General features: G+C 46.8%; 1 protein-coding gene across 21 annotated transcripts in view; it reads right to left on the bottom strand.

Annotated features, from left to right (window-relative positions):
• PPIP5K1 (diphosphoinositol pentakisphosphate kinase 1) overlaps positions 1–14347 on the bottom strand; it is a 48678-nt gene that overhangs the window by 28677 nt on the left and 5654 nt on the right. For 11 of the 21 annotated variants that reach the window (XM_058665934.1, XM_058665940.1, XM_058665950.1 and 8 more), the window contains exons 5-25: positions 14062–14152; positions 13752–13837; positions 12475–12629; positions 12230–12331; positions 11641–11802; positions 11408–11529; positions 8990–9091; positions 8694–8780; positions 8506–8581; positions 8275–8384; positions 8098–8180; positions 7811–7942; positions 7527–7648; positions 7073–7255; positions 3458–3599; positions 3053–3276; positions 2616–2743; positions 2290–2404; positions 2011–2118; positions 1313–1429; positions 1018–1182 (exon numbers count right to left, since the gene is read on the bottom strand). In XM_058665934.1, coding sequence (XP_058521917.1) covers positions 1018–1182; positions 1313–1429; positions 2011–2118; positions 2290–2404; positions 2616–2743; positions 3053–3276; positions 3458–3599; positions 7073–7255; positions 7527–7648; positions 7811–7942; positions 8098–8180; positions 8275–8384; positions 8506–8581; positions 8694–8780; positions 8990–9091; positions 11408–11529; positions 11641–11802; positions 12230–12331; positions 12475–12629; positions 13752–13837; positions 14062–14152 — 2612 coding nt within the window. Of the gene's footprint in view, positions 1–1017; positions 1183–1312; positions 1430–2010; positions 2119–2289; positions 2405–2615; positions 2744–3052; positions 3277–3457; positions 3600–7072; positions 7256–7526; positions 7649–7810; positions 7943–8097; positions 8181–8274; positions 8385–8505; positions 8582–8693; positions 8781–8989; positions 9092–11407; positions 11530–11640; positions 11803–12229; positions 12332–12474; positions 12630–13751; positions 14032–14061; positions 14153–14347 lie in introns of those variants that run through there. The other 10 variants (XM_058665942.1, XM_058665935.1, XM_058665938.1 and 7 more) reach the window with 6 other exon arrangements.

Genomic DNA, 14347 nt, shown 5'->3' with positions numbered 1-14347 from the left:
GTTCATGCTGTTTCTATTATATTGCCTTTTTAAGAAGTGCCTTTTTAAGGCTTGCATGGTGGCATATAGGTTAATCCTCTGCCATATGGTGCTCCCAGGCCACAAGCAGGGAGCTGGACAGAAAGTGGAGCAGCTAGGACATGAAATGGCACCCATACAGGAGCTCAGTGCTTGATCAGCCAATCAAGCCATTGTGCCAGGCCCCAGATGTCTTCTTATGGCCTAAGAAAGTAGCAGAGTATGGCCTAAGTCTTTGGAACACTGAGCCCACGTGGGAGACCCAGAAGAGGCTCCTAGCTATAGAAGTCATTTGGGAAGTAAATCAGCAAATGGAAGACCATCTCTGTCTCTCCTTCTCTCTTTATGAAATCTGCCTCTCAAATAAAAATAAATATTTTTTAAAAAAGAATTGCCTATTCATGGGGGCCAGTGGCATGGAGTAGTACATTAAGGTTCTGTCTGCAGTGCTGTATCCCATATGAACAATGGTTCAAATCTTGGCTCTAATTCCAATCCCGTTCCCTGTTAATGGTCAAGGAAAGCAGCAGAGGCTGTACCAACCCTTGGGGAAACCCAGAAGAAACTCCAGGTTTTTGGCTTCAGATCAGCCCAGTTCCGGCCACTGTGACCATTTGGGGAACAAACCAGTGGATGGAAGATCTCTCTGTCACTCCTCTCTCTGTCTCTCCTCTCTGTAAACCAGTCTTGCAAATAAAAATAATAATATTTTTCTTTTAAAGTGCCCTTTCAAACTCATCCAAGGCCCTCCTCTTCAGTGTCTACACCCTTCCCTCTCAGGTACCCTCACTTGAAATGCATGAATCTCAGACGCAGCAACCACTTTAAAGAAGCTCTATCCAGGAAGCAGCTGTGGAAGAAAGATGGAGCAAAACAGAGGAGCAGGAGGACTCAGCTTCAGGTGCCAAGGCTCCCTCTGGCAGGGAATGCAGGAAGACATGGGCTGGGTCCCAAGAGCACTTCTGCCCCTTTGTCTTTCCCTCAAGCCCCTCTGGTTACCTCCATGGAGCCGGCTTTGCGGTTACGAATGAGGGGCGATCTCCTCGGGAGGCCGGGGCCCTCGGGAGGCTGGGGTGAAGTCTGTAGTGCCCGGTCTGGTTCATCTGACGACTTGCCTGAGCATAAGTTCTCTATGCTACCTTGGTCTGTTTTCATTTCCTCATTCTGTACAATCATACGCAAAGAGAAGAGGGATTAGAGCCTCCAGCCTCTGAACCCCTTTATCTCCCATACTGTCTCCCGGTTTGGTTTCCCAAGTCTTTTTCAGTCCCCCAATGCCATCCCTGAGACCCACCTCGGAGGAGGCAGGACGGAAGCCACAGCCAGTTGGGGCACTGCCTTCTCCCTCGACACCTTTCACTCCAGGGCTAAAGTGTAACTCTACGTGGAACCGCTCCTCCGACAAGGGATCCTAGGTGGCACCAACAAAGGAAGCCACAGTTAAGAGAAGCTGCATGTGGGGGATGGAAGACCAGGCAGGGGCAACAGACAGAGGTTCACAAGGTCACACCCTCCCAGGGCTGAGACTTCGGTGTCTTGCTCCACTCAGGATCTGACCTGTCACAACTTCCTTTTAACCACAGTTTGCTTTAGGATCCTCACTCCCTCACCTCCCACTGCATGTGATTCACCACTACACATGATGTCTGCAATTCCAGCTCTACAACCCCTCCTATCCATTTCCCACAATAGGGCAGTTTTGTTTGTGATACACACAGCAGCATGGTTAAAGATGCCTTTGTGGGGTCTGATGCAGTGGGTATCTGTGTAACTATGTTGGAGGTTATAAAGACTCATAACACTGTCCTAAATGCCATACCCTCCCTCAAGCCAGAGAACACATTTTCTGTTTCAGAAGGAACCTCTGGATCATGCTGTGCCTGTCTAGCTGTCACAACCAGCTAGATTCTACAAATTTTAAGGAAATTTTGCTTGCCTGAATAGAGGTAACAAGAGGAACCCCCTCTTCACCCTACAAGGTCAGCTCCTCACCCGAGTGTTGTCTTCATAAAGCATGATAACAATCTGAGTCATGTAGTTGAGTTCTGAGATGGCGCTCAGATAAGCCAGTGCTCGCTGCCATTGGGCATCCTGGGCCTCCTGCCAAACACAGAAGGAGGCAAGCCAATGCCCAAGGTTAAGGGCGTTAACAGGGAATGGGCAGGCCATCAAGGAGAAGAGAGAAAGCTGGCAGTAAGAAAGAGGCGTGGGGAGGAGAGGAAAAGAAGATCCAGGGAGATGGTCACAGGTTAAAGGAAGGAGGATCCTTACATCAAGAAGTCCCCCATAACGGAAGACACTGAGTAGAGAGTGGACATGGCTCTCACTGGTGAAATAGAGACGTGTGCGCACATGGCGGCCTGGGGAGAGCACTCCTCGCGAGTACCTGAGATAACAGTTCAATCATTCACAGGGTCAGATCACCTTATCCTGCCCATCCCCAAACTCCCTCCTCCCACCTCAGATTCCTTCTCTCCTTTCCATCCCCAGAGCCCTTCTAGCCTGGGTCCCCACCCCACCCACAACTGCCTTCATTCCCCCAGGACTCCCTGACGCACCCCTCCCTCCATCCAGCACCCCGCCCAGCCCTCCCTCACAGGGGATGCAGCTTGTTGACAGACTCATCCTCGTGGGTTCTCTGCAGGTCAAGTAGTATCTTCCGCAACAGAGGAAGACAGAAGCCCACGGCAATTTCCAGTTTCTCCTCCCGACTGATCCCGTACTCCTAGGGCCATAGGCCAGGAATAAGCACCTCAGTGAATCTTGTTCTCTTGCCTCACACTCCCAGGCCCAAGATCATGCCTGTCTTCACCTCAGGTTTAGGGTTTCTTACCAGTCTGCCACATCCTCTTCTCTACATATCTCCTTACTTACTCCTCTACTTACCAGAATTAGAACGGACCTTGCAAATTGTAGCAACCATACCTTCTCCAACATTCCTATCCCTGGTTACCAAACCACCTCTTCTTTCTACCTTTTCTCTCCTTCCTTCCTCAATGTTGTATCCCCGGGATAGATCCTTAATGAGACACACCTGGGGGATGACCACATCGGCCAACGCCTTAGAGAGACGTAGTAACTCTGCTGTGCCTTGAAGTCCCAGGCTCCCATTGTGCTGCACGTCATACTTGACACAGTCATAGATGTCAGGGATCTTACTGATATCATAGCGCCCACTCTTCTGTCGAAAGTCACGCTCCAGCTTGCTCCAGCGCTGTAGCATAAGCTCTAGTGTCTCGCTGTGGTAGAGCTGTAGGTCTGGAAGGAAGGCAGCAAATCAGAGCCAGATTTCATCTTGAACAAAAAGTCCCTGATGACTCAGAGGGAGAACCAGAGGGATGAGGCTGCTTGGTCCCAGGCTTTTACAAGATGCAGGAGTGCCTGAGAAAATGATTGACACCACAGACCTTGGAAGGAAGACAAGAGTGTTTATACCCACCTACAGACTTGGGGTCCTGCATCCGTTCCCGGATCTGGTGGGTGAGGTTTTCAATCAGGGCAAATACCTGATCACAGACCTTCACAGGATTTTGGATAACAGCCATGGAGTTGAGCAGGGAAGTACTTCCAGTGGGAGCCAGCTATGGGGGAAACAGGAAGATAGTAGGTAAGACAGACTCAGTGCCAGTGGCCCAGACTGCTACTGAGTTCCCCACAAGGAGATTCCTGCCACACAGAATTGTTTGTTGACGTGCTCCAACAAGCATTCTGGGACTTACTGAGACCTCTAGTAATTTTAGGGCCTCCAGCTGAAAGGGCTACTCCTGCAGTAATCTATGATGGGGTCAATCATAAGAGCATTGAAGTCCAGACAGAATAAAACATCCCTAAGTTCTTTCTCTTGAAGCCCCTAAAGCAGACATGGAAAATGCTAGGGGAGATTTACAGAGAGAAGGAGAGACAGAGAGAAAGATCTTCCATCCACTGGTTCACTCCCCAAGTGGCTGCAATGGCCAGAGCTAAGCTGATCTGAAGTCAAGATCCAGGAACTTCTGGATCTTCCACACAGGACCCCAGGGTTTGAGCCAACCTCAACTGCTTTCCTAGGCCACAGGCAGGGAGCTAGAAGGAAAGTGGAGCAGAAAGGATACGAACTGGTGCCCATATGGGATTTCAGCGCAAGCAAGGTTAGGATTTAACCATTAGGCTACCACGCTGGGCCCAAAACACGATCATTTTTAAAAGAACATGTTCTCAGAAATGAGCACAGGATAATGGAAACCACTGCCACTGGTCATTCATAGCCTAGACACACACACAAAGAAAGATGACAGTGGGGGTAATATAATAGTATCTACTATAACTAACATCAGGAGGCAGCAGACTGTGGTGGTTAACAGATTGAGCCCTGAACACAGATTCACTGGGTTCATGCCAAATGGATAACCCTGGGAAAAAGGCAAAAAATCTTTTTTTTTTTTAAAGATTTATTTTTATTACAAAGTCAGATATACAGAGGAGGAGAGGCAGAGAGGAAGATCTTCCGTCCGATGATTCACTCCCCAAGTGAGCCGCAACGGGCCGGTGCGCGCCGATCCGATGCTGGGAACCAGGAACCTCTTCCAGGTCTCCCATGCGGGTGCAGGGTCCCAATGCATTGGGCCGTCCTCAACTGCTTTCCCAGGCCACAAGCAGGGAGCTGGATGGGAAGTGGAGCTGCCGGGATTAGAACCGGCGCCCATATGGGATCCCGGGGCGCTTGAGGCGAGGACCTTAGCCGCTAGGCCACGCCGCCGGGCCCAAGGCAAAAATTCTTTAGCACCAGGCCCAGCGCAATGGGTGCCAGTTCCTATCCTGGCTGCTTCCATCCAGCTCCCTGATTGTGGCCTGGGAAAGCAGACGAGGGTGATCCAAAGCAGTAAGACCATGCACCTGTGTGGGAGACCCAAAAGAAGCTCCTGGCTCCTGGCTTTCATTCGGCTCAGCTCTAGCCATTGTGGCCACTCAGGGAGCGAACCAGTGGATGGAAGGTCTTTCTCTCTGTATCTCCTTCTCTCTGTAAATCTGCCTTTCTAATAAAAATAAACAATTCCTAAAAAAAAAAAAGAGAGAGAGAAGTTCTTCAGTACTACCTAAGTTTTCTCATCTGTATAATAAGAGAAAAATGAAGGCCTGGGGCTGTAGCACAGCCAATTAAGTCACCATCTTGCAGTATTGGCATTCCATGTTACTGCTGGTTCAAGTCCTGGCTGCTCCATTTCCCATATAACTCCCTGCTAATACACCTGGGAAAGCAACAAAGGATGGTGGTTCAAGTGGTTGGGCCCTTGTTTCCACGCAAGAGACCCAGAAGAGGCTTCTGGCTGCTCGTTTTGCCTGGACCAGGCCTAGCCATTACGGACATTTCTGGAATGAACCATCAGACAGAAGATCTCTTCCATTAACTCTGCTTTTCAAATTAGTAAACAAATATTTAAAAAGAAAACAGAAAAAGAGAGAAAGGAAGAAAGAAAGAAAAGTATAAGCCTACAGTTTTCACAGTGGGTTAAAAATAGTCATTAATTTTTTTGTCTTCTTTGGTTCTGTGGCCACATATGCAATACGATAAAATAAAAGTTAGTTTGTGCTCATTCTGGGCCTTGACTTTAAGAAAGCTTAGAAGCTTCTGCTTTGGGGAAGTCTTCAGCTACCATTTAGTAAGTCCAGCTTCCAGGCTTCAGAAACCACATGAAAAAAACATGTGGAGAGGAGATGCTCTGAGATTACAGAGAGAACATGAAGAGGGAGAAGCCAGCCATCTCAGAATCCCAGTGAAACTTCCAGATGTTTTCAGTCTCAGACATCTGTCTGCAATTTTAGGAGAAACCTCAAGCAAACCAGCTGAATCCAGTGCTGAGAGAGAATAAAGCGGCTGTTGCATTAAGTTACCAGGTTTTAGGGCCCGGTACTGTGGCCTAGCGGCTAAAGTCCTCGCCTTGAATGCGCCGGGATCCCATATGGGCACCAGTTCTAATCCTAGCAGCTCCACTTCCCATCCAGCTCCCTGCTTGTGGCCTAGCAAAGCAGTTGAGGATGGCCCAAAGCTTTGGGACCCTGCACCCACGTGGGAGAACCGGAAAAGGTCCCTGGTTCCTGCTTCCTGGCTTTGGATCGGCGCAGCACCAGCTGTTGCGGTCACTTGGGGAGTAAACCATCGGATGGGAGATCTTCCTCTCTGTCTCCCCTTCTCTCTGTAAATCTGACTTTGTAATAAAAATAAAATAAATCTTAAAAAAAAATATAAAAAAACTTACTAGGTTTTAGAGTAACTTTTTTTAATCTAACAGATAACTGAAACACACTTTTATTTAAAATCCATGAGATTACATGTGTTTTGGACTGCAGGACTTAAATACAGTGCTTATGTCATGTGTTACGTAATACCTCCAGCAGGGCCTAAGGCATAACCAAACGCAGTATTTAGAAGCAGAATGTATGACTATTTATACTAAATGGAGCAAATAAGGATTATAAATACTCTTCATGATTCAAGAGGTGTGGTTGTCAAATGAATCTTGATGCTACTCTCTGGAAATCTTTAATTTCTAAAGCCATGGATAAGATTATGTAGCTGGGGCCTGGCTTGGTAGCCTAGTGGCTGAAATCCTCAGCTTGTATGCACTGGGATCCCATATGGCTGGTTCGTGTCCCAACAGCCCAGCTTCCCATCCAGTTCCCTGCTTGTGGTCTGGGAAAGCAATTGAGGACAGCGCAAAGCTTTGGGACCCTGCACCCCTGTGGGAGACCCGGAAAAAGCTGCTGGTTTCACATCAGCTCAGTTCTGGCCATTGCGACCGCTTGGGGAGTGAAAGATTGGACGGAAGATCTTCCTCTCTGTCTCTCCTTCTCTCTGTATATTTGATTTTCCAATAAAAACAAATAATATGTAAATCTTTAAAAGAAGAATTATGGAGCTATACTTATTATAAAGTGTAATTATAAGGGTTAAATGAGAAAAGGAATGCGAAATACCTAAAACACACAATTAGTGCTACTATTTCTGATCACTATGGTTTAGAATTCTAGGAGTTTAGGATTCAAGATGTTTGGGGCATGGAGGTAGAACAATCCTGACCTGATCATAGTCCTCAGGGCCAAAGGTTGTGTCCTGCTGCAAAATATGATGCAGCCGAGCTTTCACCCGGTGTTGGCAGCTGCTCAGGGAATCGCCGTCGCTGTCCAGGAGTCCATTCATGTTGGCACTCTTCACCATTTGCACCAAAATGGGAGTCAGCTCCCCTTCCAGAGCTAAAAGACCCTGGAGAGGAAGCACAAAGTCCATCAGGTTCCTCTCCAGGCCAGTCCTCCTAGGCCTAAATGATCCAGAGACCAATGGGAGCTAGCCTGAAGAGCTAGGATCTATGTCTGGGGGTCTTCGCCAGGCTAATTACACTCTGCTCACTCTCAGGAGTACAGAGCAGACCAGATACAAGCAAAAAATTTCTTCACACCCTTAAATTGCACAACTAGTTCTCTAAACTTTCTTGACCTAACTTAAGCTGGGCCTGTGGAAGAACTGGAGTATACACCTTAGCAAAGGCAGCAGCGGTCATCTGGACACGGCCTTCATCGGAGGCATAGATCTTGAGGTCATGGCGGAAGGTACTGTGGAGACGAAGTAGCCCACAGCCAGGGAAGCCAGCATAGTCACCTAGGGGCAAAGTAACAGACTGCTATAAATACCTACATCAAAGAAAGAACATTCACTTCCCCTTTAATTGCCCTTCATTCCTTTGTCCCTTCATATCCTCCAATTTATTCAATAGTCACCTCTCCTAGTCTTGTTAGACAGTCACATCTCCAAAATACTCACCCTGTCCTCCAGGGTACATGCAGCGAAAAGCTCGCCCCAGCTCCTCAGCCTGCACACGGCCATCAGGGGTCAGTTCTCCACCCCACTTCAATACCAGCAGTAAAGACGGGGCCAGAGCCTCCTCCTGCGGATCTGAGGGAATATATGAATAGGTCTAGATCTAAGGAGAACAGCGGGATCATCTAAATGCTAGGTACTCTGAAAGGAACAAAAAGGTGATCCGGGGCAGAAGCCAGGTTCAAGGATAAAAGAATTGAGTGGTGATGGAAAGAGAGGTTGCATCTCACCTTGCCCCTCATTAGAAGCTTTTACTCCATGTGGGTAATACGTCAGCTGCACCTTCCTGTTGATACCTGAGAAGTGACCATACCTGCAGGATAGAGTTAGGGTTAGGGTTTGCTCCAGCACCCCAATTTCTCACAGTTATTACGGTTGTCAGCCCCTTTTGCTATCCCTTTTCTCACATCTCCAACACAGACTTCAGCTGTTCTAGTTTCCCAGTCTTCTCCTCGATCTCACCACCTGGTTCTTTCTCCAGTTCAGCCAACAGCAGCCTTGTGATGTCCAGCACCTCCTAGAGGACATAACAACAAGGTAACCACAATAAATGCCCAGTCATCCTTTCATCCCAGTCTCTCATCAAAGCCCTAATCTCATCACTTCTATTGTCTTCAGGGAATTATTCTCTCCATTACCTGAAGCTGCTCGGGTCTCTTGAGCTTTAATTTCCCTGTCTTGTATCCACCATGTTTTTCAAACAGAGTGAAAAACCTGAAGCAGTAAGAAGGAGTTTCAGTGCGCAGTGTGATGTTCAAGGACTCTAGGAGCTCCGCCCACCCATGTGGCTCACAGAAAGCTGTCTGCGTTGGAGCACTTGTCCTACCTTGGGTGTGTCACCTCCATCTTCATCTTCTGCTTGGGAGTACGATCCCCGTGACGGATAATTGCAATAACACAACGGAGTTCCATCCTAGGATTGGGAATGTTATCAGGTAAATGGACACAGAAAAAGGGACACAGAAAAACGGATCTGAGATTAGGAACACAAGTAGAGCCAAGCACCACCTAGAAGAGGCTCGGGCTCCACTTCACAGTGCAAGGCCAAGAAACCACTGGTCTGGTAGAAGGAATTCCAAGTGTCTGCAGGAGGTTACTCCAGATTTTGTATTTATTGCTTACATAGTGCCAGATGTGGTAGGGACAATGGGAATGTCCTCGGCCTCCGTGGGGATGGACCATGGGATCTGAAACTGTGGGGCAAGCTCCCGCATTATGGTGTTCCTAAGAAAAAAAAAATGAAAACTATAGAAATGAACAAACCAGGACTGTACAAAAAAAAAAAAGATACACACACAAGATAAGCAGCAGAAAAAAGATTAAAAACATACCATCAAATTAAGGATCGTGATTCCCTCTGGGTGAGGCAAAAGCTACAATAACCAGAAGGGAGTGTACAAGCATTTCTTTTTTTAAGATTTATTTTATTTTTTTATTGGAAAGTCAATTTACAGAAAGACAGAAAGATCTTCCATCCACTGGTTTATTCCCCAAGTGGCTGCAACTGATCCGAAGCCAGGAGCCAGGCGCTTCCCCTGTGTTTCCCACATGGGTGCAGGTCCCAAGTCTTTGGGCCATCCTCAACTGCTTTCCTAGGCCACAAGCAGGGAGCTGGAAGGAAAGTGGAGCAGCTGGGATATAAACCGGTGCCCATATAGGATCCAATGGTTGCAAGGCAAGGACTTCAGCTACTAGGCTACTGCACTGGACCCTATATAAGCATTTCAACTACATTCTTAATATTTTACTTCTTAGGACTGGTGCAATGGCTCAACTGGTTAATCTTCGCCTTGCAAGCACCAAGATCCCATATGGGTGGTGGTCTGTATCCCAGCTGCTCTACTTCTCATCCAGCTCCCTGCTTGTGCCCTAGGAAAGAAGCAGAGGCTGACCCAAAGCCTTGGAACCTTGCACCCATGTGGGGGACCTGGAAGAATCTCCTGGTTCCTGGCTTTAGATGAGCTCAACTTCAGCCACTGCAGACATTTTGGGAGTATCCAGAGGATAGAGGATCTTTCTGCCTTTTCAATAAAAATAAGTAAATCTTTTTTGCTTATTTTTTAAAGATTTATTTTTATTTTTATTGGAAAGTCAGATATACAGAGAAGAGGAGAGACAGAGAGGAAGATCTTCCGTCTGATGATTCACTCCCCAAGTAACCACAATGGCTGGAATTGTGCTGATCCGAAGCCGGGAGCCAGGAACCTCTTTCAGGTCTCCCACGCAGGTGCAGGGTCCCAAGGCTTTGGCCTGTCCTCGACTGCTTTTCCAGGCCACAAGCAGGGAGCTGGATGGGAAGTGGGGCCGCCGGGATTAGAACTGGTGCCCATATGGGATCCCAGCGTGTTCAAGGTGAGGACGTTAGCTGCTAGGCCACCATGCTGGGCCCTTTGCTTATTTTTTTTAAACTTCATATTAAAATAAGTAAATCTTAATAAATAAATAAATAAAACCTAACTTCAGCCATGTGGGGCAGTGGCTCTGGGAGTGTAGTGGGAGCTACCACCAAAAAAATAAAAATATATTTTTAAAAAGACTTAATTTTTATTGGAAAGGCAGAGGAAAAGATACAGAGAGGGAGATCTTCCATCCACAGGTACACACCCCATGTGGCCCCAATGGCCGGAGCCAATCTGAAGCCAAGAGTCAGAAGCTTCTTCCAGGTCTCCCACACAGGTGCAGGTCCCAAGAGTTTGAGCCGTCCTCTACTGCTTTCCCAAGGCACAATCAGGGAGCTGGATGGGAAGTGGAGCAACTGGAATACGAACCAGCGCCCATATAGGATCCCAGCCATCGGAAGGCAGGAATGTATCCACTAGGCTATCACAGTAGGCCCTAAATATTTTATTTCTTAAGCTAGGGGATAAATATATGGATGCACACCAGAGTCAGCATTCCTTACATGTTTTGAATGAATTAAACATTTTAAGTTGCTTCATATTTTTTTTTCCATTTACTTATTTGACAGAAAGGGAGAGAAAGAAAAGGGAGGGAGAGAGAATGAACTCCCCATCTGCTGGTTACTTCCCAAATGCCCAGAATGAATGGGACTGGGCCAGGGCCAAAGCCAGAAGCTGAGAATTCAATCCAAGTCTCTCACAGGGCTTGCAGGAATCCAGTCGTTCGCGCTATCACTACTGGTTCCCAGAGTCTGCATTAGCAGGAAGCTGGTGTAGGAGCCACAGTCAGGTATCCAACCCAGGGGCTACCTTATGGGATAGGGGTGTCTAAACCACTAGACTATATCTGCTGTCAACATGATCATCTTTTTAAGTCAAGTTGCAGACCATTATTATAGCATGATCCCATTTAGTAAAGTAATTATAGTTTATTTGTACAAGGCAGAAAAAGACACTGTTATGTCTAAAACTGTTAGCAGTAATTATCTCTGGGTTTGTGATGCTGGGAAGGCAAAGGGAATAAGCACTTTCTTTTTTTCTTTTCCACTTTTAAATCAGTGTTACAATATTTAAAATAAATACTTTCTAACCATTTGCTTCAGGCCCATTCTCCAGCAGCTCAGATGACTATGTCTCTTACCCTAAAATCTTGGCACAGTCATCATAGTATTTCATTGAGTTCTTGACGAAACTGAAGCCGTTGACATCACACACAAAGGAGTGACCATTAGCACGAAGAAGGTCAAATCCACAGACTGTTTGCTACAGCAGGATGAAGATGCAAGGCAAGAATAAGGTATCCATTCTTTCTTCCCAGAACCCCATTCCTGTCTCTGTTCCTCATTCTATAGCTTCCCATGGCTATTTACTTACCTTAAAAGCTACACAGACCTTCCTGGCCACCAGCTTTTCCATGGCAGTCAGCATGACCGGGTATCGAATCTCCTTCCCCTCACTGTCTCGTTCAACCTTCCCATCCAAAGCTGGAGATTTCCTAGCTTCGGCATGGGCATAATCGGGCCCCACGGTATACACCTGCAGGTACATAGCATCATTGAGTATGCCCACAGCGCACCCTGTATACGAGGAGACAACATAAGCACTAGGTCTGTAGACTGGTGTCAGAATAAATAAAATCCTGATCATTAAGAATCAGGGCTCTGACATTTTTTTTATGATGCCCCACTGCAGTGTCATGATGAAGGCTTTCTTGGGGCTTCCAGATCAAGAGACAATTTCCACTGTAGCATGTCCATGTCTCTCCCTTGTCCTTTGCTCCGAGCATAACAATGTCAATGTCTACATCCTCCCCTTGTTATCATAACCCAAATATGAGAGCCAGTCTCATACACACTCACCCAATTTTCTAGGCTCCTCTCCAGACACCTCCATCTGCTTCCCAAGCTCCCCAGCCTCACCACCCAGGCATTTGCAACCTCTTACTCCCTGAATCCAACATAACCTTGACATCTGTGCCATCTGTCGGCATGAACTCCTCATAAATGTATGATCCTGTCTTCCGGACGCTGCTTTCAGGAGAATAGACACTGCTTCGGCTGCCAATCTTCAGGAGGGAAAAGGAAAAAGAGAAAAACGTTGCATCAATCTTATTGCTTCCCCCACAAATTCTCTAGTTTCTTTCCCAACAACCTCATCCTTGCCCTTATACACTTTTGACTCCCCAGGTGCTCCAAAGTTTCCCTGCACCTTACGGAAGAGCCGTTGGCTTCCTCCTCCAGCTGAGCTGGGGTAGTAGATGTAAACATTGTGGTCCTCCGCGCTCACTGGCTTCTCCACAAAGGGCTTGGGAAAGACAGCTCCGTTGACCTCTACTTGGTCTTCACCTTCTATCAGGTTGCACTCTGAAAGGTGGGTGTGTGGTCATTCCCAGGGCCCAAGGCAAAACAATCTTCCCAACTCCCATTTCCCTGGGTCTCAATTTCCATGGTCCACAAGCTTTTGTGACATATCATTACAACAGATATGAAAATATCTATACATGGTATATACGTGCAGATGATAATATCCATATATGAAGAAACTTTTAAAAATTTATGAAAATAAAAAAATTATGAAAGTGCAATTAAAAGATAAAGTCAGATTTCCATATCTTGGCTCCCAATTCTAGTTGTCTGTCAATGCAAATCCTGGGAGGCAGCAGGTGATGGCTCAAGTACTTGGGGTTCCTGTCAGCACTGGCTTATATTCTAGGCTCCTGGCTTCAGTCTCGACCTGTCCTGGCTGTTGCACGCATTTGGGGAATGAACCAGAGGATGGGAACTCTCTTTGTCTCTCTCTCAATCAAAAAAAAAAAAAAAAAAGAAATCTGGTGCAAAAAATTTAAACCTGCATGATTTTTTCATAGCATACATTTTCATAATCTTATATGAAGATCCTGCGGTCTTTTTTTTCAAAGATTTATGTTATTTTTATTGAAAAGGCAGATTTAGAGAGAGAAGGAGAGACAGAAAGGAGAGAAAGACAAGCTTCCATCCACTTGTTCACTTCCCAAGAGACCACAACAGCTGGAGATGAGCCAATCCAAAGTCAGGAGCTAGGAGCATTTTCTGGGTCTCCCATGCAGGTTCAGGTTCCCAAGGCTTTGGGCCATCCTCCACTGTCTTCCCAGGCCACAACCAGGGAGCTGGAAGGGAAGTGGAGAAGCTAGAACATGAACTAGCACCTATACAGGATCCTGGCCAGTGCAAGATAAGGATATTAGCTACTGAGCCATCACGTCGGGTCAATCCCATGGTTTTTCAAATAAACTTTTTTTATGCCAAAATAAACTAACCTTTTAATCCTATTTACACAAGCTGCTTGAAGTAGCCTCATAACAGTTTCAAGACTCTGTCCAAAGACAGAGTCTAATCTGTCCCATAATCCAACAAACAAAGCCCCGCTTAGATGGGTAGTACATGTCCTCAAGATGGGATCATCCATGGAGAACAAGGCAGAGCCTACTGGACAAAGCAGATACTCACCCTCAGGATGGGCAGGGTCACGGTTGAGCACAGCATAGCGAGGCAGATCAATACCCTCCTCTTGCAGGATCCGGTACACCTCCCTCCTGTCACCCCCAAATACATTAGCTGGGAGAGGTGGGGAAGGGGTGACTAAGGGGAGAAGCTAAGGAGTTCATTTGTACAGAGATCAGAAGACATGGCACAGACAACTTGGTAGGGAACAGCACAAAAATTTAGTGCACTGTTTGAATCAGCCCCTCCCCGAATATACTTCCTCAATAGGCAAATCTCAGCACCACCCATCCCACTGGTCAACAGAAAGCTATACCTATCTTGGATGTAATACTGCATGGCCAAATCATTGATAAGAAAAGGATTTCGGAGCTTGGAGTAAGCAACAGCTTTGTCCAGAGGAAAGCCTGGGATGGAGAAACGAAACAGATCAAAGAAACAGAGTGAAAAAGATATAGTGGGGAACCAGTGAGATAGGTAGACTTACTAAAGCTGCCACTGAGCTCCCCTCTCCATCCAACCCATCAAATACCCTTCTGCCCAGCTTTCCAAGTCCAGGACATTCATCAGGAAGAAGTAAAAGAACTTATTGTTTAGGGTCC

This window comes from Ochotona princeps, chromosome 6, assembly GCF_030435755.1.
Source record: "Ochotona princeps isolate mOchPri1 chromosome 6, mOchPri1.hap1, whole genome shotgun sequence".
In the NCBI taxonomy this organism is placed as follows: Eukaryota; Metazoa; Chordata; class Mammalia; order Lagomorpha; family Ochotonidae; genus Ochotona; species Ochotona princeps.
This window is presented reverse-complemented; position numbering and strand designations above follow the sequence as displayed.